At 38.9% G+C, this 27,905-nt stretch overlaps 2 protein-coding genes across 5 annotated transcripts in view; one reads left to right on the top strand and one right to left on the bottom strand.

The window, feature by feature from the left end:
- Positions 1–4,960: 4,960 nt before the first annotated feature.
- Positions 4,961–25,700, bottom strand: emsy (EMSY transcriptional repressor, BRCA2 interacting). 4 transcript variants are annotated; one of them, XM_055046764.1, is made up of 20 exons: positions 25,492–25,700; positions 23,995–24,103; positions 23,781–23,880; positions 23,585–23,659; positions 22,904–23,079; positions 21,911–22,066; positions 20,883–21,142; positions 20,564–20,804; positions 20,013–20,228; positions 19,260–19,409; positions 18,952–19,125; positions 18,739–18,875; positions 16,754–16,927; positions 12,961–13,171; positions 12,702–12,869; positions 10,901–11,056; positions 10,460–10,644; positions 8,219–8,791; positions 6,713–7,111; positions 4,961–5,864 (listed from the first exon to the last, which is right to left on the bottom strand). In XM_055046764.1, the coding sequence occupies exons 2-20, from the start codon at positions 24,098–24,100 to the stop codon at positions 5,682–5,684; spliced, it is 3,840 nt and encodes a 1,279-aa protein (XP_054902739.1). In that variant the 5' UTR covers positions 24,101–24,103; positions 25,492–25,700; the 3' UTR covers positions 4,961–5,681. The 4 variants fall into 4 exon arrangements, with proteins under 4 accessions (XP_054902739.1, XP_054902741.1, XP_054902742.1 ...); XM_055046766.1 differs by having other exon boundaries at positions 6,713–7,108; XM_055046767.1 differs by having other exon boundaries at positions 10,466–10,644.
- Positions 25,701–27,131: 1,431 nt separating this feature from the next.
- The window catches only part of arhgef12b (Rho guanine nucleotide exchange factor (GEF) 12b), a 41,127-nt gene continuing 40,353 nt past the window's right edge, over positions 27,132–27,905 (top strand). Inside the window, exon 1 of the mRNA XM_055046742.1 lies at positions 27,132–27,793. The gene's annotated coding sequence lies outside the window, so the exon portion shown is untranslated. The remainder of the gene's footprint in view (positions 27,794–27,905) is intronic.

Raw genomic sequence — 27,905 nt, 5'->3', positions numbered from 1 at the left:
ATGTACAACCATACATCTTTGAAAAGCAGAAGTGGAGCCTCCTGCACAACCAACAAGAATGCAGCAAGTGGTTTCTGGGTGGTAAGTCAGCAAGAAAACACCTGTCTTTTCCAGCAGCCATTGTGCAGCGCACATAGCAGTAAAACCAGCTGAACAAACGCGTTTGTTTTCTAATAATAAAGTGAGTGATTTAAAAATCTCTTGATACCAAAAAACATCAACTTACTGCCCAGGAAGAGCAAGATGTGTTTTTAGAAACAGTAGAAGAATGAATGGCAGCACAAACTGTGTGCAAAAAGTGAATTTTGCAGAATTGATCCAAAGCTAAACTGAGTTGAAAACATTTTTTTAGTACTGTACATTGGATTTTGGTTGTTCATGAAATAGAGAAACCATAAAAATTGTGCATATAAATTTTGCCATTAAGTAAACTGCTACTAATAAACTAAAGTCATAGTTTAAAAACTGAGCTGGAGTCTTGAAAGTCTTGGATTTTCAAGAGCCGTCATGTATGGAAAACTTCTGCTGACGTCATTGGAGATGAGGAACTAATTATCTCATAATCTTGAGATAATAAAACTTGTTTTCCAAGATAATGAGTAAATATTGTTAGTGAATTTGACCTAGAAACCAGGACAGAGGAGCAGAAGACGTCATTTATCACTGATTGTACCAAAGTGACATTAAAAACTCTAAAACTGGCCATTGTGATAATTTAGTCATCTGGTTATCTCGAAACAAGTTTGTTTTCTTGTTTAAAACTCAACACATTGATTTTACTTCAAACAACATTACGTAATTTTTTAATAACTTTTATCATTTTTCTTATGTTGTAATATTGTTCTTACTGTTCAGTCTTTTTGTTTTTATGTGTTTTTTTTTTATTATTGAATTGATTACTTCAACAGAGACTTCACTGGTCAGAATGAACAACACCAGGAAAATGGATCCTATCAGAGCCAGTTCTTCACTGCTCTCACTTCCTGTTTTTAAAAGATTAGATTTTAAAACTGCTGTCGGTCCACGAGCCACTAAATGGTTGTGAGCCAAAATGCATTCCTGGTTTCCCTCAGGTCACCAGAGACATAGTCAGTCTGGCTACGTTCAGGCAGCAGGTGAATGCAGCCCAAATCTGTCCTTTTCCAAACCTTTCACCACAAAAAAGTCCAATTTGAGCCACTTCCATTTGAGATTTGGTTGAAAAACATCTAGAAGACCCTGGAGTGGCTCCATTAAAACCTGCCCAACAGGAAGTGCATCTAAAAGCCTTTGTATTCACTGATCAAGTGAATGAACCGTCAGATTTTATTGTTGAAGAACAAAGGTATGAGTATAAAAGCTGACAAGCAAGGAAAATTAAGGGCCCCCCGTCTGTATTAACCCTTGGGCCCCAAAATGACTAAGGCCATCTCTGGCTTTCTGAGGACCGAGCAGCGAATCCTGTACTCAGATAAAAAGACGGTAAATCAAGTCAACTAAAGCTGGAGGAATGCTGCTCTAGAGCCTGTGATAAATGGCAGACCTGCTGGCGGAGACTCCGACTCGGTTCTGTGATCCGGTTCACCCATAAACCTTCCTGCAGAGTAACAGACCACCAAACGCCAAACTGTCTCTAGCTGTATTTCACCCAGGAGACATTTTAATCTACTCACTAAGCCTGAACTTATTTAATTTATTAATGCATTGTCTGATTCACCAACACGCTGTTGCTTTAGTCACACTCGCATGTTCAGAAACTCACCATGCAAGTCGACACACAAGAAGCCCTGATGTTGTTCACCATTTCGTTTCGTTGGAAACGCAGACATGTAATAGTTTCCTTATTAGTCTAAATAATAGTTTAGGACACACTGCGGCATTAGTTTCACACTTCACATGCATCTGTTGATGCAAATCTTAAAGAAACTTAAAGGATGTTTTTTTTAAATTAAATTTTACTTTTAAACTACATCCAGATTTTGTGATTTATTTAGTTAATTTAATCATTCAGTGGCATCAGAATCAGTAAAGCAGCATTAAAGCAGATTTCTTTCTCCCTTTATAAATGACTATTTTACTTAGGAAATGAACATTTTATATTATTTAATTTCCACTTGGGATGAATAAAGTATGTTTGAATTTGAATGTATTTGAATGTGTGTTTCAGTTCAGTTTCAACAACAAAACTTTTTCATTTATTTCACATAAATTGAGGTTATGTTGTCACAATACAAACAGAAACTTAAATATATTTCACTGGAATTTCAGTGAAACAGAATAAAATTGCAAACGTGTGACGTGAAAGGATAAAATAGTTTTTGCAAAATTAAAAAAAAGAAAAAAAAAAGGAAATTGTCCAGCTTTCCGGTGTTAAGACGTCATTGGTGGAACTTTTGCAACACTTCCAGCAGCAAATGTTTACCAATCGTGCGTAGTTTGTTCATGTTCAGATGAGTCAGCAGCGGTGAGCGCAAACTGCGATGTTCTGTCAGACTCAGTCATCGTTTTCCAAGCAGGGGGTCAGGCCTGCCGGCTGAAAAGTCAGCATGCTCCTAAATAAAGCCACATGCGTGCAGGCTGAGGTCAACCCATCAGCCTCTGCAGGCTGGATCACTTTCAGCTCGAGGAGGAAAAACGCCGGCATGGAGTGTGCAGAGAGGTTTTTACAAGAAAGCTGAGACAACAAACCTCTGACAGCGAGCTCACAGTCTCCAACCGTTATGAACCCGGCTCGCTCCACGGCAGTAAATATGTTTTTATTAGGCTCAGCAGGAGTGCATTCAAGACTTTTTAAATATATTTTTGGCTGCTGAAGCTGATTTCAGGCCAGGTTTAAGTAAATATTTGATCCCTAACTGCAGTCTGTAAAACCTCACTTAGTGATTTAAGTTGAATTGAATAATAAGTGGCAAACATTTGGACCAAAACTACTCAGCATTTCAAATGAGTTTTTATGTCCTGCAAAAAGCAAACTAAGTGTTGATCATTTCTAGATGACGTTATATTTTCAAGAGTCTGAAAGTTTAATTTTTGAATCTGTTGTCAGACATTTTATTTATTTTGGATATTTAAACCAGAAGCCATCACATTCAGACCTTCAGAGGAAACAATAAAAAAACAAACAAAAAAAACCATTTCAATTCAAATTCAAAAAAACTTTACTAATCCCAAAGGGAAATTAATTGAAAGAATTAAAATGAAACCTCTCCCATATGATTCACATCCCTCTATCTGTTAAATCTGAGTGATTTTTAAAAGGGTTCAAATGCATTTTGCACTTCCAAAGGTTAATGTTATCTTCTATCAACATTTTCTTTTTAATCTGAAAATTGAAGCCGGACAAAAGAAAAGAACATATAGAGACGCCAAGTGTATTTCTGGACGGAGACGTTTTTATTCTTATTTGGTCAAATATTTAGATATTTGATATAACTTGCTCAACTTCCCCTTTTGATTAAAAATAATACAGCAGCTTTAAATTCTGACTTTTTTTTTATACACTTTAAATAAAAGAAGCTCTTCTTCCTTTCTGAGTTAAATTTGCTGACAATCAGTGAAATGATTATATTCTTTTTTCAGCACAGAACGAACTTATTTTATTGTTTTCTTGAAGACATTTCAACTCTCACCAACAAGCGTCTCCAGTTGTACTCCACATGTAAGAGTATTTGTAGTAAGAACAATGTCACAATAGGGTCATTAGAGACTCCTGGGGCATCCAGGATACATGAGATACTGGCTGTTGCCTCTATTCAGCCCAATGTTTGGTTTATTGTTGCTTGACATTAACAAAAAAACTCCCTAATGATGCCATGTGAGTCGGTCTGATCAGATGTCCCAAGGTGTGAATTACTGAAAAAACTCCCAGGAAAATGAGTGAGAGCTGCAGATACAGGCTGAAAAGATGAAACCTGAAGCCACCTCAACTTGTGTTGTTTTTCTTTCATGGAGGTAAAAGCCATCGAAGTAAGGAAGAGGTTGGTTAATCATAAATCAAGTCCATTTTTAGCAACGCTCAGACAACAAGGTAGTTCCTTGATATTGTGCAGGCCTGACTTTGATCCCCAAATTCATAATAAAAAGCAACTTAAAAAGCCAATGATCAAAAATAGTCACTGAAACATAATTTACAGAATTTAGACAAAATCTAGATAGAAGTTAAATTTTGTCCTGAAAAATGTCATCTCTGCAGAGCTGTTACTTTAAATCTAGATGTAGACCTATGTGTAATTGTCCAATTACTAAAACCATCTTATTAATTGACTACAACATGACGCCGGCCCGTTGAAGTAGAGCTGTCCTCCCACAGGCCAACTTTTATCTTCTTTTCTTGTCATACAGCTGAAAACAGTTCATTTCCCTCAAATATCAAATAATATCAAATAAAAAAACTGTTTTTTGTTAGATAAATAAAAAACAGAAGGTTTTTACTAAACCTCACCTTAGTAAAAATCGTGGTTAATATAACATGTTCCATAGTGATCTTAAAAAGCATAAGTTATTTTTTAAAGACTAGTTTTATTTAGCTGGACTGGAGGCAGAATTGTTTCTGTGGATTTTAAATGTTGCAGGACAGTTCTGCAAAAACATGGTGGGAACAATAAAAATACATATATACTGTGCAAAAGGAGATCATTTTCTAATGAGTGCTCAACCTTTAACAGTGAGACGGGGCATCTTGCAGGGGCAACAGGGTTCTTGTACTTTCACTTTGAAAGCTTCCAGTCAGATTGATAAGACGATGAAAGAAAGAGTAATTTACTGTTTCAACCAGATTACTGCTGCAGAGGTTTCAAAGTTTAGAAAGCCAAAATGAAAAAAATTATCGGCTTAACAAAATATCCTTCAACATCCTGAAGCTTTAAGGAGCTTTCAGTGTAGAAAGCAGTAGAAAAACTTGTGTAAGTCGATTTCTGGGGAAAACTTTTTGCTTTTGCCTTTTATATGTGAGAAGAAATGGGTCATTTAAGACAAACTAAGGCTTTATTCAGCTGATTTATTGTGCAGATTAAATGAGTTCTCACAGCTTGTCCTCTATTTTGAAAAAGTAGAAAAGAAATGCAGCTCAAACACACTATACCAAGACAAATGTATACCGTCTCACTGCAGCTTTTTTTCCCCCTTCAACTTAACAACAAAACGACAGGACATCGCTTGTTTCTTCTTGTCTGAGTAAAACATCTGTTGGACAGGTCCTGTCCTCCAGGCCTCTTCCTGGACCTGATTTGAGTCTCTGAATTAAATCCGCTCCAGCTTTGTTCCCGTTTCTGAATCCTTAAGTCCCAAACGTGTCGGAAAGTTTACGGTTACAAATTCAGTCAAGATAAAAATACAGTTTATCTGATGAGAAGGGAGTCGCTATGGACTGCTGTCAACACGAATACAGTAGGCTTTTCTGAAATGATGCAAAGTGGACCCAAATATTCTGAAAAGCTCCAGGTTATAAATGTGTAAAGGTCTCAAAGTCCTGCGGGTAAGTCGACACGTTGGAACGTTTCCCAGCTGTTCTGAACTAAAGCTAATCCTTTCACCTCGCTCACATGTTAAGCAATAAAAACCACATGGGCCATTAGCTGTGGAGAGAGAAGACTAACAAACTAATATTTTACAAGAAAAAGATAAACGGTCTGCTGGGTCTGAGCCGGAAACGTCAGTCTGCTGGTTGAAAGTGAAGATGTGCCAGAGTCCCAGCCTCAGAGCGTCTACGGCTGCTGTGCAGGGCTGGCAGCCGCCGCCTCGTCATTGCTGCTGTCCACCTCCTGCTCCATGGGGCTGTCCTCCTCCAGCTGCTGGCTGGTGTAGTTGGTGATCTCCAGGAAGCCGCTGGGCTCCACCACAACGTTAGACTGGCTGGAGTCTGGCAGGATGGAGAACTGAGGGATCACCTGCATGGATCACAGAGGCTCCAGTTCAGGATCTGCCAACAGCACCATAAGCTAACGCTCACTTTCTGCTTTCACGGTGCAAAGTTATTCTGAGACTAGCATACATTTTTCCGTAAACGTTTAAAACTTTTCATGATTCATCTCAGTATTTCTCTTGCGTTGCCATCACTATGAATTTATGGCAGATATTTTTAAGTCTGGAACTTGAAAGAACCAGAGGATGAATGAACAGTTGGATGGATTGGTTCACAGAAGAATACTTGGATGTTGTATAAACAGTTGGACTGAGTGGAGGGTGGAGGGAGAATGACTGGACTGATGGATGTCTGGTTAGTTGGATGGATGAAAGACTGAATGATTAATGAATGATTTGTTTTAACCTTTGTTTATCCACAGTTCAATTAATCAATAATTAATAATGAACAGTTGAAAAGTTATGGGAGACGGCAGGAAGGAAAACAAGCCTAGCTTTTCCCTCAAAAACACATTTTATAAACTAAAAAGAAAACACTTGTTGGATGAATCTTCTTTATTTGACAAAAGAGAGACAAAACGAACTGCTTAAGAAATGTCTGAATGATTTTTGATGATGACAGTTTTCTATGTAACATTTGGTACTCAGACGATCATTTATAAGAAAGTGAGCTGAGCTTTTACTTTACACTGCATCTAGAAACACTTTTTCTGCCATAACATGAATTGTGTGCAGCCAGCCTTCCCAGTCAGCATCATCGCTACCTGACTGTTTTCTACTAGGTTTCAGGGAAGAAGTCAGTGTGTGACAGACATGCTGACAGGCTCTGGCCGGGTGATTTATTACCTGCGTCACTCAGTAACCAGAAACTCACCTCGATGACCTCCAGGTCGTCCTTGCTGCTCTGTGCCGCCAGGCCCTGCATGCAGCTGAACTGCTGGGGCTTGGCGTGGCGCATGCCGGCCCCGGAGCTGCTGATGAACTGACCCGAGTCCAGTGTCCCTGACACGGACTGGACGTCCAGGGTCTTCCCTAGAGGGCCGCGGTCGCTGGAGGAATCCACCACCATGGGCTCGGTGCTGGGGTCAATCTCCGCCTCCATCATGGAGATCTTCAGGATGTCTGACACCGACGGCTTGTCCCCTGAAGATCCTGAGCTGGACTCCGGCAGCAGCTTGGCAGCCGCCTCGCCGCTGCTGAACACCGGCGCAGGGTGGTGGGAGCTGCCAAAGGTGATCTTGGTGACGGTGGCACTCTGAGTGATGATTGGCTGCTGTGGTAGAGACATGTAGGAGCAGAAACGCCGCATGTTTGTTTATTACATTACAGTGACACTGTAACTAAACTGGAATGAGTGTCTGAAATATTGTTATTGATGCAAATATGGCTGAAAAACATAGCATGATAAAAGTGTTTCATATCAGTCTATAGATAACTATTGATTCGCTTTTTGTTCACTCCTAAGTGAAACATCCTGTTTTGTTCTAAATTTCCACTCCACTGCGTTGTTTTTTGCTTTGAAGCAGAAATGAGGAAAACCTGAAACTGTTGCCGCACAAGTTACTCAACAGGTTGTTGCTAGGCAACCACTCGCTCTTAGCTGACAGACTTGGTGGCACCAGCAATGCTGAGCACATCATTGCTTCAGTGAAGGTTTGATCATTTGTAGTAAAGCCTTTACCTGCAGCTAAAAGTACTTCTAGCATCAACATGTGAAAGTTCAGCCTTCTCATTTCTACTTATCAATAAACTGTAGAGCTGATCGGGTGACAATTTATAACTTTTTGTAAAATATTTGTATTAAAAGATTAATTCCACGTTTACAGACGAATGCGAAATGTGCTTCATTTGCATAGTTTTGGCTTAATCACTACTCTTTTTGACTCTGTATTCTTCCAGTTAATGATGAATTGATCGCAACATTATTTCAATAACCAATTCATCACAATTAATCATTCAGCCCTAGTCTTTGTCATGCTGCTTGTTCTCTACTAAAACTATGAGGCCTTCACATAGCAGCTGTTTTTCTATTTACTAATAACATTGGGAGATAATTTTTTTATTTAGGGGCATCAGAGTTGAGGGAATCAATGCACTCTAATATTCAGAGTTTTATTTGGGGAACAAAAAGTTAAGCCATTTGTTTTACATGACAACATCTAATAAGATGCATTGAATTTTGTGGTTGGAGCAAAACAATGTTGTATAACAAGGCCATAAATTTCTCCCTACTTTCTGATTCCACATAAAGATGAAAAGGATTCATTGTTTTCAGCAGGAAGCTAGGGAAACTCCAGCACCGTGACAAACACGGCTCGCCTCACGTGACTCTAGTCAATGTAAATATGCAGCTGTCAGCTGCCTCTGGGAATTCACTCACCTGGCTGGAGGCGGGCTTCTCGGTGCTGAATGGGTGGTGTGCCTGCAGCGGCGGTGGGTGCGACATTGGGGCATGCAGAGGCCTGTGGTGGGACGACGGCGCTTGCTGCAGCTTCGGGAGCTGTGGTGTAACTGAGGCCTTGGTTGGTGTGCTGGGGGTTGGGGTCTTCGCCGCGCTCTGGGTCGGTACGGTCACCCCTCTGTCTTTGTGAGGGCTTGGAGACGAAGGTTGAGGTTTGGGCGCGGTGTGATCCTGTGGTTTGGGGATTTTCTTAATGAGAGGAGGAGTTGACGAGGAAGGTTGGCTGATCTGAGGTTTGCTCTGCAGCTGCGGGGGCGGCGGTGGCGGCTGCTGCTGCTGGGTCGGGGAGGAGACGGACCGACTCGGCTCGGCTTCTGCCTGGCTCACGATCAGCGGCGGAGGAGGCTGAGCTGCTGCAGGTTGAGTTGGTGGGTTGACTGGATCAGAGGGAGCGTTGTTGGAGCGGTAGAACAAACCGGTCTGGGGGTCCAGAGTGTCGCCTTCCAGCTCTGCCACCTCCAGCACTGTCTCCGTTTTACCGTGATCAGCAGGCTGAAAACAAGCAACCAGACTTTTAAACAGGAAGCAATCAAATATTACCGCTTTGAAATGCTAGCCATCCCCATATTTGACAATCATCCAGATCAGGGGGCTTAAAGTTTGATCATTATATTTTATGGTACTATTAAAACTATTAATTTTTTTAAAAATTGTTTAATTTTTTGTAAACTTTGGCTGTGACTGCATGACACTTGTAGAGAAACACCCATCTGTATTCTGCTCTTTTAGGACACCAGTCACATAAAGATCCCTAAACTGCTCACAGTAACTGTATTTAATCAGATTTTCAAATTTATTGGTACTCATTGATACGCTCCTTTGAAAACTAATGAAGATGTGCAAATAACTTTTATTTGCACACTCACACGTATATATACATACATATTTATATATGGGGCCCCACTGCCTCTAACATCTGCTGATTTCTGTATACATTTCTGACTTTTGAATGCTCTATTGTTTCTCCAGCCATCATGCTAATAATACCAGTTCTACTCCTAAAATACCAATCATTCATTCAGAACTTGGTAAAATTCCCTTTTTAAGCTTTACATCTTTGAATATATTTCAAAATACCATAACCCTGCAGACATGTCACTTTCTGTGTCTTTTAAGGAACTACAGGTTATATGTTTTGCTTATTTCTTCTCAACTCGACACAGATGGAGATTCACAGACCCCATAATGAAAGTACATCATTTGAAGTGGTGAAGCAGTTCCACTGAAAGCAGAAATGTGCTTCCTGTGTGGACTGTACTGATTGGTTTGTGGCATTTTGTAGTTCTAACAAATTTAGCCAAAATCATGTTCACCTCTATTGTTCTGGAGAAGGAAACCGCAAACTGTTGGCCATAAATAAAGACTTTAGAGTTCCTTTCTGGGTAAAACCCATATTATTTTAAAGGTAACATAATATGCTTGGACAGTATAGGATAGCTCTATGGACTATACAAAACACGTTCAATACATTTTTGCTCAAAATCATTCGGAGATAATGAGATTAGTCTGCTCAGTTATGCCTAGAATGAGATGTTTTAGGGAATCTTGTCACTTCAAATCCAAATAACTTGCTGCTTGACCACGACCCCTTTAACTCAACATTTACACTCACACCTGAAAATCACTGCAAGCAGATGTACAATTATATACAGTACATCTTTGAAAAGCAGATGTTGAGCCTCCTGTTGCAGGAATGCAACAAGTGGTTTCTAAATAGTAAGTCAACAAGAAAACACTTGTCTTTTTCCAGCAGCCATTGTACAACACATGCAGCACATGGAGCAAACATGCTGGAGCTCAGCTTGAGTTGGTAGGTATTGGCTCAGTGTGACTCAATGAGGAGTTTTATGAAATGGCTCATCTTCCAGACACCAAAACACATTTAATGGAAATACAAAAACATGCAAAATATTAATTTTACATACAAGCTCTCCTTAACCTAAATTTTATGCTCACAAAATCTCATCTTTTTTTCTTTTTTTTTTTTACTAGTAAGGAAATGAAAGGCTAAGGTTAGGTTATTATAAATGACATATAATAACTTGATTTGGGTTGTAACTAAATTATTTTATGTAAATACAAAAAAATGTAAAATGAACTGAAAAGCTTCACTTTAATAATCTCTCATATTAAACCAACTTCATCTGTGTGATCTCTCACCCTCACCAGGTGTGACGCTGCGGCCGTGGAGGAGGAAGAGGAGGAGGAGGAAGAGGCGGCGGCTGTGGCAGGTTTCATTACCACGGTAACCTGGCTGCTGCTTTGGAAAGACTTGGCCTGCGGCTGAGTGGACGACATCATGGCGTCGCCATCCGGCGAGGGCACCGCCGCTCCGCTGGTTTTACCTGCGGTGAATCCACAGTCAGGCAGGTCAGATGACTTTATGAAAGGCATGACAGAATTCACACACACACACACACACACACACACACACACACACACACACACACACACACACACACACACACACACACACACACACACACACACACACACACAAATGCAGCTTTCATTATTAAAAGGAAACAAGACAAAAGGAAGTAAGTTTCACCATGTGGCAAAGCCTGAAGAAGGAAGTAAAGTGTGTATTGTTAGGATCACCTGCTGTGACATGCTCAGTGCTGGGTTCGGCCTCTGAGGTCGAAGGTTTCGGAGATTCTGGACCAGCTTTCTCCTGCTGTACCTGGATTGGCACGGCCATCTGGCTCAGGTCGATGGTGGGTGGCTTCGGTTTGGACTCTGTCTTCTCCTTCACTGCTGACAAAAAAATGACACCTTTTAGCTTTAAACTGATGCTATTTAGACTTAATTCTAACAAATCTTTGATTTTACGAATTCAGATACGGCTCCCTACAGAACTACAGGAACAGGAAGGTTAGCACTTATTTTTGGTCAACATTTTCAGGTCTTCAGAACAAGCTACATTTTATTCAGGCTGTAACTAACAATTATTTTAGTTATCAATAATTCTGATGCTTAATCAAGTAAAAAAAAGCACATTCAGCAGAATTTAAGCCTTTTTATAAAACATTAGAAAAACATTAAAAGATGCAAATAAACAAATTATTAAATCCCTTTTCTAATAAGTGAATACACATTTTATTTCCTAAAATTCAATATCAGCATTCCTTTAATGAACAATTGATCATTTGTAGCAAAAGATGGACTGAGCTTTTGACTTTTAATTGATTATTTTACATTAACCGATTAACAATGTGATAACAATTGGTAGTTAACAGGAAATTTAATTAGCACAAAGTTACTTAGGAGTTCTGGGTAGAAAATAATTACAAAGAAGATTTTTCCATCTTAAATGCAAAATGTATACATTGTATGTACAGTTTTTAATTAACTACTGTTCTAACTTCTTTCAAAAAGGCAACTGGCCTTTTTGAGTCTGTATGCTCTGAATAATGATTGATCACTTAATAAGTGACGTTTATTTCAATAATTGATTCATCATGATTAATTGTTTCAGCCATGATTCTGACATCAACTTGAATAGTTTTGAGGTAAATTTACTTTTTAAGTTGAAACCATATAAATCTATATTTAAAAATATACATTCAAGTTCATAAACTATACAGTGTCTGGGAACGAGATTTGCTTTTGGTTTTTCAAAATCAGAAGATTACCTGAGTAAATCTAAAACGGACCTTTATTAAGTGTGTTTGCAGAATCTGTCTGAGAATCTTTCCGTTGCTGTGGAGCGATTGAAGCCCATCATCCTTTGCAGATTTATTTTAATTTAGCCAAACTGGAAGGTTTCCTGGCATGAGTGGCTTTTTTAGAGGCCAGGTCGCAGCATTTCAATGAGTTCCATCTTTCACTAGGCCACCCAAAAAATATTTATTATTGTTTTCAGTGGTGATCTGACTTTTGAGTTTTGGATCATTAGCATGCTACATAACATTAATGTGTTTTGAGCCGAAGTAGGAACCTTCAACTCCAACTTTTGGTTAAGCAAATTAGGAGGTGGATCTTTTTACTAATCCAACACAAACAAACCAAAGTAAGTACCTCACAAAAAGACAGTATTGACTGCTGATGTCAATGTCAGGATTTAAAATAAATGCTAGGACAGCTTTTGTGTCTTACCGAGGAGTTTCATTTTTAGGGGACTTTTCTGCAAAGTTTAGATAAACATCGCTGACAGTTTCAAATGAAGGATCAATGTCTGACTTCACTCTGGTGTGAAAAAAAACACATCTGCAAATTTCTGAGCCATCAAATCTGAGAGCAGTCATAAATAGATGAATGGAAAGATGAGATGACATAAAAGGATGGAGAAGTTTCCTGTTTGGATGATGTCATCCAGGTGTACTGTCAACACAGGAGGTAAAAACCTCCCGTTTCTCTTTCAGTTTCTCACCTGCTGCTTTTACGTGACGTAAACCCTCACCTGTTGTCTGCTGCAGCTCCAGCAGGGCTTTGATGGTGGAGGTGGCGGACTGGGAGTCCGAAGCGCTCACATCTGGGTAGATAATGGTTGGGATGGACTCCATGGCTATTTCCTGCTCAGTCCAATCCTGCTCTCTAGAGGACACGAGGTGCACTACAGGCTGCGGATCTGATGAACAAGTAAATCCGGTTTACGAGGATCCAAAAGGATATTTTTGTCAGTGGGTTTGAAACAAACCCGGGTGAGGATGGATCGGTACCTTGAGCGCCGATGTTGGACGCCTCGCTGCTCAGGCTGGTGGCGTCTGCAAGAACCGCGGCGTCGTCCTTCACCGACCCGTCCTGGCCGGAGGTCTGAGCCTGGCTGACCTCTGCAGAGCGGGTCACTTGCTGCAGGGTCTCGGTGACCAGCTGCCGGGTCTGTTCACTCACCACCGCCGTCTGGAAAACTGGCTTCGGCTTGATGAGAACCTGGAACAAAAGGAAGAGGGATCACTTTATCAACAGACATGCCAACTACTTTTACCTCCACTGGTAAAAGTAGTTCAGATACTGAATACTAAAAAATTAAGCCTGAACAATATGGCTTAAAATTAAAATTGATTTTTGATTTAAAAAAAATTCTGTATTCAGATGGCTGCTGCACAGATTTGTGACACTTATCTTATTAATAATTATAATGGTGTTTAGTTGCACAACTTTACAGACTCGTTCATTCGTGGCTGTTTTCACATTTGTTGCGCTGTTCATATCAGTCTCAACATCTGCAGTTTTCTGGAGTGCAACACGAAGCTTGACATCATTCACAGCAAATATATTAACTTGACAATAACAAAGACACGGTGAGACGAATCATCCGGGAACAGATGGACATGGAAAGCCTGACTAAAACTAACTGGATGTCAGACACATTCTGGGGTTTATTGTGAGTCTCTGCTTATTTCCAAGCCCAAATGAGTAACTTCATGTTCAAATACGAGCTAAAAGCACAACCCACAACTCATTAAATTTGCAAGTGATTTTAAAAATAAATAAATAAATAAAAGCCCAAAAGCCCCTTATAATAATTGTACTTGGCAACAGTAACTCAAAATAGTTCCTGTTTTTCCACCAATAAAATACACATTTACATTTCCGTCGCTGCTGATACTGTTGCATAGAAACGACAATCCGACAATCACTCTCTTTTTCAACTCCTCTGAGAACTGGGGTTGTGGTTGAGGTAATATTTGAGATTTTGAGATGCTAATCAGCTGCTAAAAATGGAAAAACGATACCTTCTTGCCATGGTTACACATGCTAATAACTATCAGAAAGTTTTAAAAAATCCTTTCAACTGTGCAGCATCTAAAACCAGAGGGAATGATCCCCCAAACATGGAATGACTCAAGCAAAAAAATTAAAATTGCAAAATCTACAAACAAGCTAATATAATATTTCCAGAAAGCAGATAACAAAAGGGCACTTAAAGAAAATGAGAGCTATCCTTTTGAAGAACATTTATGTGTCATGTGGGGAAATGTAACAAAAATCCATTAAGTTTCACTAAAGTGCTCCAGTTACATGAATTCACTGGGAAATAAACGTCACTTCTTTAGAAATGAGGTTACCAGTGATCGCTGACGTAACAGAAGGAGAAAAACTGTCGTTACTGACTCCTCCAGCGTCTGTCTGCTATTAAATGTCAAGTCATGGATCTAAATGAGTGTAAATTATCTGTGTGAAATTCTGTTTTAATATCACAGAAACTGAAAACTAAGGTCATTTTAGTCACTGAAAGTACTTTTTGTGTAGCTGAAACCCAGAATGATTAGAAAAATCTGAGGTGATTTTAACCCGATTTAACGTTAGCTTGACTGAAACCGAAGAGGTGGCTCATGGTTGTGGGCGGCTCATAGAATACTGTACACCAGTCTGCACAACCAGCTGACTCAGTGACCTCATTTTCCTTGATGAATAAAAACTGAAACAAATTTACCTCTGACTTCCATTGCAAGTCTGATATTGAAAGAAGGACTTCCTTTCTGCAGAAAACAGGGGTGGGTGACATGTGTAATAAAACATTTTATATTTTAGTACCGACTGTTTTTATTCTTCCTTTCTTCTCTGCTGATCATCACTGTTCCAGTGTAGTAGCAAGAAAGTAGCATGATGGGGTTTACCCTGTCACAATATACATCTCTGTCATAAATGTGAAATTTCCTTAGGAAAAAAAAAAACAATGTATAACAGCAACATTTTGGGGATTTAATATTACGGTTACAAGTTTAGTTGTCGTTTCTTCTTACAGCACCTAATAAAGTTTCAGTGGTGCAAGCAGTCGAAACATTTACATGAAACTAGTTTCTGTTATGAAATCCCAAAGAATTACTGCATTGAAGGATCATTGATAAGAGATCCATCACAATTTCTGTACATCAAAACCCACAGTTTGAAACTTTTTAGCTGTTTGTGGGTCAGAAATGCATACAAAAAGAAATCATTTCTTTATAAAACTTTATTATCCAACACAACTAAGCCAAAATGGCCACCAGTTTCTTTCAGCCAATATCGTTTATCTATGGCAGGGGTGTCAAACTCCAGTCCTCGAGGGCCACTGTCCGGCAGTTTTTCAATGTGCCACAGGTACAAACCACAGGAATGAAATGGCTTAATTACCTCCTCCTTGTTCTCCAGAGCCTTGCTAATGACCTAATTATTCTTTTCAGGTGTGGTGCAGCAGAGGCACATCTAAAAGTTGCAGGACACCGGCCCTCCAGGACTGGATGTTGACACCCCTGATCTATGGTCTCTGTAGGCCCAATCATATGTCGTATTACTTACGCATTTTTTACTGCACATTTTGAAGTATTGTCATTTGGACTTTTAATTCAGTCATTTTCTGTGCTATTGTTATCACATTTGAACTTGTAATAGCAAAGACTTGCAATTATGGATGATTCATTAGTCCTTGTCTGTGGATCTAAGTGTGCAACTCGAGAAAAAGAAAACTGAAACAATCCAGATGGGAGAAGAGACGTTAGATTTCTGAGCTCAAATGTCAATCACTACAAAATTGTGTAAATTTGATAGATCAAGTTAAATTTTCAGTGTTCCAGAGAGACCAGGCTCCTTAATGGACTCCAAATGGTTGAAGAATTACTAATTAAGGTTTGCATTTTACAAGCGTAAACCCTCAATCAGCCCTCGTCTACTCTTGTTTAGTTACAAAGAGATGTAACAATGTCAACCACCCAACTTAAGTTCTTGGTTTAAACATTTCCAAGAAAGAACAGTTTGCATCCCTGAGTTCATCTGAAGTATGTGTTTGGACTTTAACTTATTTTTTTTTAATTGTTTTATTATTTTGGCTTTTTTTTGGTCACCCTTAAAGGTTTTAGAAAAAGGTAGTTTAAACATCAAGCTAATATAACCTAAATAAAATATGGCCATTTCATTTCAGCAGGGGAAAAAGCTTCTATGTTACTCAGGTCCTAAAGCAGCAAACCAACTCCATACCACCAATGCTGTGTTAGTTATCCTGTCAGTCCACAAAGTTTTGCAGATTGTGTTATAAATGTTTGAAGTTTTTGAGTACTGTGAAACTGGAACATTTTTACTGAAGGTTGCCATACTGTGTGAATCTCAATACACAGTGGACCAAACATTAGACAGACACAGACAAGTGGCACTGTTAAGTCTGTTCTGTGACTCATTTCTCTCTGAATTTAGGAAGTAGAGGGAGGAAGAGGAAAATGTTTAAGCACCACCATACTTCAGCCGACTTATACAACAAGGGGACTTTCCTCATGGTAATTTTAATCAAAGACTCTTCTCAAGAAGTTTGCTTTCTACAATAGTCTTCCTAAATAGTCTTTTTCTAAAGAAAACAGCACTTGCCAAAAAAAAAAACCAACAAAAAAAACAGTCTTCTTGTTTCATCCTACAGTTAAAGTTGCATTTCAAAGGAAGCGACTCGGCTGATGATGTGAATGACTACATGCCGTCATGTGTTTGTGGTTACCCTGTAAATAAGGGTGATTTTACGAATGGTAAACTGACAGGAGCTCCCACCTGTGTCTTGCCCTGCTGGCCGTAAACGATCTTGGTCGGGATGATTTTGGTGGCGGTGGACTGAGATCCGCAGCTTATGCCTTTGGGTTGGGTGACGATCATCTTAGTGATGGGCCTGGAGGTGGTGATGATGGCCGGTTTGGTTCCCTGCACCGCCTGCAGGCTCTTCTCTCCCTGAAATATACAAACCGCTTAGTTCATTTAGGATTAAACATTGATTTGTGCTGCTACCCAAACATTTCAAGGACTTCAAGGAGAAAATGGCAACAGTATTTATTTGGAGAACAACAGCTTCCTATTTTCCTGTAGATATTTAAAAATATTTTATGTCAGCCTAAATATTGGAGTCAAAGTGGTCAGTCAATTGAGCTATACTTGTAAAGAGGTTATATATATTTATAGAAAAAATACAGCTACTGTAAATTTATTTAGATATTTAGTCACTCATTTCAGAAAGTGAAGCTCATGTCAGTTTATCCCAGAGATTGAAATATTTCCAGCCTATAATTCTTGAAATTATCATGATTATGGCTTTTAAATGACTAAACACTCAAAACTCAACTTTTCTAAAAAAAATTACAGCATATTGTTAAAATCTATATATTAATTAAATCAGAAATGTCAGGCTTGTAGAAAAAAAAAAAAGCTAAATTATAGCAGTAAAATTTGGGGGATTTATTGTATTTGTCCTGTGTTGTGGTACACATATTTATATCTAAATATATATGTATATATCTACAGCTAAAACAAATATATTTAGATCTACAACTGAAACAAACTGAATATTGTGAAAAAGTTTAATATTTTAAACTCTGTGAAATATTTCCACCCTTTATTTCCTGTAATTGTGATAATTATGGCTATTATGATTATGATTTATTTTACATAATAGAAGTCAAAAATGTAAATATTCCAAAGATCAATTAGAAAAAGAATTTAAAGATAAATAATTGCATGCTAGTTGATGGCTGAATAATGAAGTGAGAGCAGCTTCTTCATAACACCCAGGAATCATTTTAATCCTGTCTGTTTAAGTTGAAGTGGAAGCCGTCTGAGACGAACAGAAGGAAATAAGTTAGCTAAGTGAAAGAAAGATGGTGGGTTACCACTTAGGTCCAGTTAAGTCCCCACTCTGCCCAGTCTTAGGAGATTAAACTGACATTCCACAGGAAGGCCTTCATGTTGGAACTGCTAGGGGGTTTCTGAGGAGCTGGCCTTATCTCTTAGCAAAATCCCCCCGTGAAGATAACGTAAAATGTCAAGTACCTTACATAATGTATTTACATTCAAAACACCACAAGGAGAAAAGAAAGTCCCAAATGACGTGTTGTAATGAGAGGGTTTTAGTTGCTCTTTTTTCAGGAATTAGCTGGACATAAACAATTCATTTTCTGTTTAAAGAGTCCAAGGTCACAAGGACTTGCTTTTTTGTCACACTTGAATTTTTTTCAGATAATACACATTTTTAGCTCCAAACAATCCCCAGAGTAAATGCAAATGCAGGTCATAAATTATAACTTCAAACATTAATTGAAAATAACTATCCATACCGACCTGCCCCAGTGTGTAATTGTAATTATCCCATAATCCTAACTGCTTCTGCCACCATTAACAGCAACAACTGCAGTCAAGTATTTAGAATATAGTCCCTCAAAGATTTTGTGATTTTTTTTTTTTTTGATTTTGACTTTTTGTGCTACTTTGTGGTGCCACACCATTTTCCTCCAACTACTTCCTGTTGTCTTCTTTGTGATTTGCACCATTGGCAGCATCTGGTTGTTGATCACATGACTCTTTTGGAACAGTCTCTGGTCCTCTTGGCATTCACAAATGCATTCGAACTTCACCAGAGTTCACTTCCACTGAACTGAGACTTAGCTTTGAACACAGTTCCTGTCCGCGTCAGAGTTCAAGTGTGAATTACAGTTCTGCAGCTAGTTCTGGAAGCAGCTTCCAGAACTAGCTCCTTCTGGCTGTTGACTCACCCCGGGGTTCAGCAGTGTTGTGACCATACTCTTGCCCGGCAGTCCTTGGATGGTCGCTCCTTTGCCTGTCGTCTTCTGCACCACAATCACATTCGGCTTCGATGTCATGGGGATGGTGGTGATCTTCGTCGTTGTACCTAAAAGACAAGAAGTTTAGTTTGGAGTCCAAGAGTAGGATGATGAACACATTGAATGGGGAGACTGTAAACACACCAGACACAATGTTGCTGCTGATGATCTTCCCTCCCAGCGTGGCCAGAGACTTGGGAACCACAGTGATAATGCTCCCACTGGTGGTCTTGACGTAGGTGGTCCCTCCACTGGAGGCAGATATCCTGGCGCCGATATTGGGACTAACTGTGGGTCTTGTGTATGTTGCCTGTGTAGCTGCACGAGTAGATGCAACTCTAGGTTCATTTATTTTACAAGAAACCTCGCATGAATAAAATTCTTTCTGATTGCTAGAACACACTTTCTGGATCTGAAGATCAACTGGATGAAAAGTTGGTTTGAACTCTAACCTGTGGGCTGCGTGACCAGCTTGGTAGTCATGATGGTGCCATTGCTGCTGACGACCATAATAGGCGAAGAGCTGCTGCTGGACAGAGCCACAGAGGAAGGTTTGGGCAAGATTTTACTGGGCTGCACCTGCTGAGTGATGATCTTCACCCCTGGAGATGCAAAATGCACTGATTCAGACAAACTGACTGCTGTAGAGATTATAAACTCAGAGGAGAAATTTTTTTCAGACCAGACAACATACAAAACTTTTATTAAAAAAATGAAGATCTAGACTTTGATTTTAAATATTAGAATAATACATAAAAAAACATCAAAATAAAATGAAAAATAAATACCTACGAAATAAATATTTTTATTATGCAACCATTATGAAACACAGAATTTACTAAAACTTCTATATGCTGTAAATATTATTGAAATATTTTTTATTGTGAACATTAAGTACATGCATTTATTGTGAAAAAAAATAAAGAAATGTAAAATGAAACTAAGTAAAATGCTAAATTTTGTACTTGTAAGTTATATATGAGGCAAAGCAAAAAATAAAAAGATACAATCCCAAGAATGTTTTAAGCTAATTTAAAAGCTGACTAAAAAATTAAGAATTTTTGACTATTAAAACTCATTCAGGGGTTTGGTTCTTTGCTGCAGCAGAATACACAGAGACCTATGGAAAGACTAATAAATCATGAGATAAAACAAGGTGAAAAAAAGACGGACTGAACAGGAAAAGAGAAAGGTTAGCAGCTAACCAGACTCCTGTTTGATCTGAATGGTGGGTTTGGTTCCCGGTGGGGTGGTGCTGCAGCTCTGGCTCTGACTGATGCTGGAGGCTCCTAAAGGCGAGCTCTGCTGCAGCTGCTTGGGTGACTGCTGCTTGGGAAACTGGGCCAGGATCTGAGTGGGGGAGCCCACCAGGGTCTTTGGCGATGGGAGTCTCGCAGAAGCAACCTTAACTCCAGCAGAAGCTGCATGGACAACCACAAACAAATAAAAACCAGTTTGGAAGCAGTTGACCCACACATTAAATAGGTTTGGATCCAAGTATGTTTTTCAGATCAGTTCAACTCAACTAGTCAGAAGAGACATTCATCATTTTCAGACAGCTTTGTTTTAAAAGCAGCAATCAAGCAAGAATGTTTGGCTGACCAAGATGCATGCAATAAACATCTTTCCTATCCGCCATGAATTGAGTTTGGCACTGCTGTCAATTTGAAATGGTGAAACCAGCAGAAACCCTGTGTGTGCTGCATCGCTGGTAAAGATCTACAATCAGAAAGTCAATCAAAGTAAGAGGACCTACATGGCGCCACAGTTGACATCACCACCGATGGAGTAGAGGACACCACCGTTGTCACGGCTACGGTGTTGGGGGAGGGGCTGGAGCTGGATGGGAAGACCACTGTCTGTTTCTGGGTAGGGGTGGTCAGAATGGAGGTGGAGCCCAGCTTGGCCATAGCGGCGGCGGCAGCATTATGGGTGTGAGACTTGGACAGGATGTTGGGCACAAAGCCAGAGCTTGGGGAAGTCGTCACAATGATCACCTGGTGCAACAAGTGAGGTTTGAATGTTTGGGAAAAATGAGACATAGTAACACGAGAATCTGGAGAAACATGGCAGACCTTCTGCGTGGTGTTGCTGGTGGTCTGGATGGTGGGCTTGGTGAAGGTGATCTTGACGGGAGACAGGTGAGGCGGCAGCGAGTTGGCGATGCTCTGCATGATGTTGCTCATCTTGGGGCTGCCGCTCACCGGCACCGTGATATTCCTAGATACTGGTGGGGAAACCTTGGTAACGTCCTTCAGCATCACTGGCGATGAGCTGGATGAGTTTGTGCGTCTTCGTTTGCGAGGTTTTTCATCATCATCGGAACAACTCACACCTGCGAGGAATGAGGAGTAGAGGGTTTGACACAACCAATCAGCTAAGGATGACATAAAGACCTTAATATATTCATTTTCAGAGAGGAATTTTAGTGTTTGTCATGCCAGATATAGCTGAGCTGCCCACTGGGGTTCCTCAGGGCTCAGTTTTGTTATCTATAACAAGCTGGATTGTCTAGAAATTCACCAACTTTTCATATCACACTATGCCTCAGACATCTACTTTGACTGTTTCTTTGAACTAATGAGGAAAACTTTTCAAAATCCCCAGAGAAATAGGACAGGTTCTAGTGCCCCCTGCAGGCCAATCAGAAGATTTGTCTGAACACATAAGCACTCATCAAACAGGTTTGAAGTTGTTATAAGTAAACATAAAGAATAAAAGGAGTTTCTCATTCTATTAGTCTTGAGCTGCATATTCGTTAAGGGAAAAATAAATGAGTAAAACAGAGCTCCTACATATTTCAATCACAAAATTAGAGACTTACATTTCCATTGTTAGACATTCATCTTTCAAGTATAAATATAAAAACAAAAAATGAACTTATAGCAGATATCGCTAGAGAGGTATGGATGGATGGATATGTGGAAATCTTCAGTTGTAATTTTTGGAGGACTCTGGCTTTAGCTCCAGTTTTATCCCTTCAAATTGTTTTTACTGACCAGGCGTATTTTCCATCCATTACTGAAAACATTTTCTTTTCTCCTGCATCAGAAGCCTTACTGGTACTGCACAGTATTCACATGGACCAGACGTAAACACTAACTTTTCACATAGACGGTGCTCCCACTCGGCAGCACCACCACGTTGGACGACGGGCTGGCCGGTCTCGGGGATTTCACTGTGGCTCCAACAGGTCCGCTGGATGCTGTGGCGCTGGTTGGGGTGGAGGTGGTGCTCGTGTAGGAGTAACATACAACAACTGGAAAAAACAAGCAAATTTAAATGGTTTTGTTTTTTGTTTTTCCACATTTAGAGTGCTGCATTATTACTACCACATATTTTATCTTTCAGTTTAATTGGTTTTTTACCAAATTGGTCGATCTTTTTGTCTTTACTGTGTAGTCAAGCCCTTGGTGACATGGCTTAAAAATAAAATCTCAGATATCAGTCCTGATTTCCTATTTTAATAAAAATGACAGAAAACATTTTCAAAAAGTGGCATTTATTTCAGTCATCCCTGCTATGGGTTGGACAAATGACTATTGTTCAACTCATAGCAACAATGGCTACAAGAATTTTTGTTTAATTATGAGAATAATTTGCAGAATAATGGTGCAATTTTCCCCCCAAAATGTCATACAATTGTAGCAAAAAGGTAATTTTAATGAGAACAAAAGGCTTTAATACTTTTTTTTTTGTTGAGTCCTCAAAAAATCAATACTATAGTCTCAAAATATTATTATGCTTTATTATGCTAGTATTACAACTTTATTGTTGTATTACTACAACTGTATTCTTGTAATATTATGACTTTGCTTTTAATGAAAAAAACAAAAACAAACTTAGTGCATATAGTTGATTAAAAAGTCCAAATAAACAGAAGCCGTAAAAGACGATTCTCAAACAAGATGGCGGCCTCACATGTGCTGACATCACTCTGAACTATGAAGAGCAAAGACGTGCTTTGGTGAAACAAAAGTCAGATTTCCCAAAAATGAAATCTTCAAAAACTTACAATTTGATTAAGCTAAAAAAATATATATATCAACTTTCCCCTTGAAAAGTGACATAAAAGAAATTGATTTCAGAACTTTACCTTCTTTGTTTCCCGTTTCTGCCGGTAACAAAAGGGAGGCGTTCTGATTGGCTGTGGCGCTGGCCACAGCATTAGCTGTGGCTGTGAAGGCCGTCTGAGGGACCAACCTGGGCATCAAAGGAACAAGCCGACGGCCTTCGATTGACCATTCAGACGAGTTGTTGGGACCAGACATGCTGCAGAAAAGGCAGAGCAACAGTGAGTAGATCAAACTATCAGTCACATGTGTCTAAATATGTAGAAAAACAGACTCGCATCAGAAAAATTAACAGTTTCAGAAACACAAACTATAAGAAATATTGAAGAAAATGAAAAAAAAACATTAAGAAATAACTGCCCCAAAAAACAAAACAAAAAAACAATACCTCTTTTTGCTTGTTTGCACTGTTTGTTTTATATGCAATAATTGGTGAATTTAAAAGCAAAAAACTGTAGGAGTCAGGAAAGGAGCTCAAATTTTACATTCTATTTGATCTATTTGTGTCCTTATCCACAACTGGAAAATACTACAAGTAAAATCCATCTTTTTAAAGACTGTGGGAACCTGGTCAGCGATAACAACATGTTGCTTATTAACATCTGTGGTATTCTGCACCTTCGACAATTAACAGACACTTGCTCCATATTGCATCTCCACTGGTTGCACAAACACGGCTGAAGCTCACATGGATCTGAACTTACTGATATGCAATGGTGGTGAGGCGTTCATCGTTAACGGCCCTGCGGACTTCTGCACGGTGGCGCTCCGTCGAGATGCTTGGAGAATGAGGAAGACAGAAAATATATTCATTTGAATCTATAAAAAGTTCTTCTGATGAATTCATAATTGTTTTTTTCTTTGACTGTGCAACATTTGAAAGCTGTATGAAGTAAATACCCGAGAATTTTAGTGAGCTCTCCCAATAGGTCCTTCTTGTCCTTCGTCAGGTCTCCCTGAGCTCGCAGGGCGCTAATAACTCCAGCATATGCTTCCAGCTCTGGATATGGAAACATTAAAAAATTTAGAGAAACAGCAGCAACTAAAGCTTACAAGGCTTTGTGTATTGTTATCAATGATGATTTCTTTCTGATTCTTTGTTTGTCAACCTTACCAAGTTTACGGAGAATCCTTTTACATTCATCCCTTCCCAGGTCGAGGATGGTGGGCCACACCACCGGCATGGTACCAGTCAGAACTGGTTTCTCCAGTTGGATCATTGGCTGATAGAACAATGAGACAGGTCAGTCACCCAATCATTATTTTACTGACAGACAAGTGGAACAAATCCAATAAAATTGCAACCACCATGAATTTTAATGCATTGTCATTGATCCAAGTTCTGACAGAAAGAAACTTTGCTTGGAAATTAACTGTTGCTGCATACAGAGCTGCAGTTTTGTTTTTAAACTGGAGGTCTGGAAAGCAGCTCAGACTGTATTTTTTCCTAATTTCTGTCACAAATGAATGCACTTCTGTCAGTTTTGACTACTAAACTAATTTAAATCCAAATTGAATTTAGAGCCTCTTAATATATTTAAATACAAAAGATAATCATTGAAGACTTCAAATCAAAAGATAACATTAGTAAACATCTGGGTTTTGTCAGTTTTTTTCTTTTCAAACTGAATTTTTTTTTTCATTTCATCGTCACTTCAACAGGCAGTGTCTTCTGTGTATTTTGTTTTGAGATCAGTAAAATTTAGATGGGAGTTTAGGGACACATGGAATAATATTTTACTCTCTTGTCTTTCTGTTGCATTGCAGTAGGTTTTTGCTCTTCCTTGTGTTGGTTAATGTATTGGCAGTAAAAGCCTGATAATCTCATCTCTAAAGAACCAGGTACCAACATTCTGATGCAGTGTGGGTTTGCTGCCAGCGGTTCTGGTTGGTTCATTGCACACAATAGAGAGAAAAATGAAGGAAAACTACCCCTAAAACATTTAACTTCGGCTCGAATCAACAACTAGATGGTTAAGCTAGCATCAAGAAAACTTTTGAGTGTCAAGAAGACCAACTAATTGAAATAAATGTTACCACTTCTGAAATAGATTGGTTGAAATAAATCATTAAACAGCCCAAATTATTATAACATTCATGCCCATGTGCAATACAAAGCCCAGATTCACAATAAGAGCTCGTAGCAGGTTGTAACTGTGTGACAGCTGATGATGCTACAGCCCTGAACTGGGCCTCTCTGATGGCCAGAACCAGCAGAACCAGGCCGCTGCTGAGCTCAACAGCTGTTTGCAACCAAAATATTCAGCCCAAAAGTCACACAACAATCTAATAATAGTAGTTGTTATAAACGTTGACCCGAAAGGGTGAGGATATACATCACAGAAAAAAAGATTTTAAAAATAGAATCCAATTGGTGAAGTTCTGCAGCAAACAACGACCCCCACGTAGAGCTGAGTCAAAACACTTCAAAACCTCAGCTGCGCTGCAGAAAACACCAGAAAATACGCATTTCTTGAAAGAGCTGGTCTTATGTTTAGGAAAAGACCAGCTATGGCTTCAGCCAATGAATCAAAACTGAGCATAAACCAGTTTTTAGCCGCGGTGTCTCGTTAGCCAGCTAGCTGTTTCTATGAACCGAATAAATTCTTACCTTCCGTTAGCAGGACAACATCAAGGCCTTCGTGCGTTTATAATCCACGCAATCAGGACTCGATACGAAAACCTGGTCATTTTACCACGCCATGTTGCAATTCTGTAGCAACCACGCAGAAATTTAAAGTCTAAAGTAATAAAAAATACGCAAATATCCCGAAGACGTCCCAATGTTTATATTGACTGCTCAGCTTCAGTGGCTGGACAGAAAATGTCTTCTTCACGTGAAGATGCTGAGGATTTGTTGTGGTGGAGAAATGTTCCGCCGCCATCTACTGGTTGGTTAATGTACTGACCAGTATGATTTCTGGGTGAATTGAGTTATTTCAGTAACCCCATTCACTCAATTAAACACTATATAGATTAGTCACACAGAGACTTATGTTTTCATAAGCCTTTACTCCTATTTAGAGCGATTTTTCAGAAATGGATATTGAAAACTTTCCATTCAATTTCTTGGATAAGAATACTACAGACTAACTAAAACAGTTTAATGCAGAAATTTGGGCCAAAGGCAAGTATACCTGGTTAAAGGTTATTTTCAAAAGGTACGTTTAATCTGACAAATGAGCCTCATTGGAATACATATTTCAATTTCCTGAAATACACCTATATGTTTAAGTTCACAGACTGGTGCCTTTCAAAGATATTCATTCTCTTTGATATTTTTTTGTTTTTGTTTTTGTTTGTGCAATTTGTTATATTACAGTCACAGACTTCTTATGTTATTGGGATATGTGATAGAGTATTTGAAATTTGTGATCTGGAAGAAAACGCATGCATGGACAAAAGGCCATCAGCATTTGTGAGAATTAGTTAAAAAAAAAGCATAAATATAAATACAAATGAGTAAATATAATTATTTGAAGATATAAACACTGAGCTAAGAAAACAACAAACTAAAATTTACATTTAAATCCATAGAATAAAATATCTGCTAAATTTCTGCAAACGTATTTATTTTCACCCAATTATTTGTAATAAAAAAATCATAATATGGAAATATTTAAAAGTGGGCACAAAAAACTAGATCGAGGAAAAGTTAAGCAATATTTAATCAGAATTTCCTCCGATTATACCTAATAAATTATTACATCAAGCAAACAATTACATCAGATCTACAATATGTTTAAGTGCTGTTACAATTTTGTTATAAAATATTAAAACTTAAACAGTCACGAAAATTGTAAATGTTTAGAAAATATTTAGAGAAATGTATAAAAAAATATGTCAACTAAACTCAATAAAGTTCACATGAAATACATTTTATGTTACTGTGTTTAAATGTCAATATTTTTACATTAATTTGTATTAATTAAATATCATTTATAACAACATATGTAATAAATTTAAAAAGTCAACTGCCATATTTACTGTAAAAATTATTTTAAGATTAATTATCTGCTGTTTATTATTATTATTATTATTATTATTATTATTATTATTATTATTATTATTATTATTATTATTATTATTATTTCTACTTCTTTCTTTTTTTCATGCGCAGAGACAATGGGTTTAATCACCAGTAACCGAAAGTAAGCTCAAAAGAGAAGAATAATTATGAGTTTAGAAAAATACGAGCAGTCCTTGAATGCGTCGGGAGGAAGGTGGGTTTCTTCACTTTTCGGTGTTTTGGGGAGGGGGTACAAAGCGCTTCCTTTTTCCATTGGCATCATGCTTTATCGGGGCAACAACCAGAGCAGTTTGGGCATCGAGAAGAACATTAAAGTGACCATCCATCAGCTGAAGGAGCCGTCCGGAAACCAGACGCCTGCAGACCAGCGGAAATAAAAGCAGAAAGTTCATTTGGACTTTTGGAAGCCAAAGTTTGACGTAATTTTCTCCGGGACACCAGGAAAAGACAGGAGGGTCAACATGGAAGTATTTCCTGCGGAAAAATGAAGGATTTTCTCCTTTACAAATCGAAGGTTATCTGAGGACGGGGAAATAATAGAGTATCAACGGAGCTCCTAAAGTTTTCCACATGTCTTTTCTGACGCAAGCAGCGGCAGCTTTCTGAAACCCCCCCAGAGATCCCGACAGTTCCTCTGGATCTCCAGCAGCAGCATCACCGCTGCTTTCGCTTCCATGGATTCTAGAGGAGAAAACAAACTTCCTGGCTGAAAGGAGCTGGTTTGCTCAGAGCTTCACGGTGAAGCCGCCTGCGGACTGAGACGTGCTCAAAGCAGATGGAGACTAAATAAAGCCGCTGTTATGCAAATGTTACTTGGGTGAAGTTTGCGAGAGCTGACCGGGGGAAGCCCAATGAGTGGCACACAGCCAGCACTCACTGACAGGTAGGACACAAAGCTTCTGTCTACATTTAACATGCAAAACTTCATATTTTTAAAAGTTTTTACTAAACACACTAAAACTGTTTGATCCAGTGAACGAAGAAAAAACAAATAC

This window comes from Poeciliopsis prolifica, unplaced genomic scaffold (assembly GCF_027474105.1).
Source record: "Poeciliopsis prolifica strain line A6 unplaced genomic scaffold, Auburn_PproV2 SCAFFOLD024, whole genome shotgun sequence".
Lineage (NCBI taxonomy): Eukaryota > Metazoa > Chordata > Actinopteri > Cyprinodontiformes > Poeciliidae > Poeciliopsis > Poeciliopsis prolifica.
The sequence above is the reverse complement of the archived record's forward strand: the minus strand, read 5'-3'. Positions and strand labels throughout refer to the sequence as shown.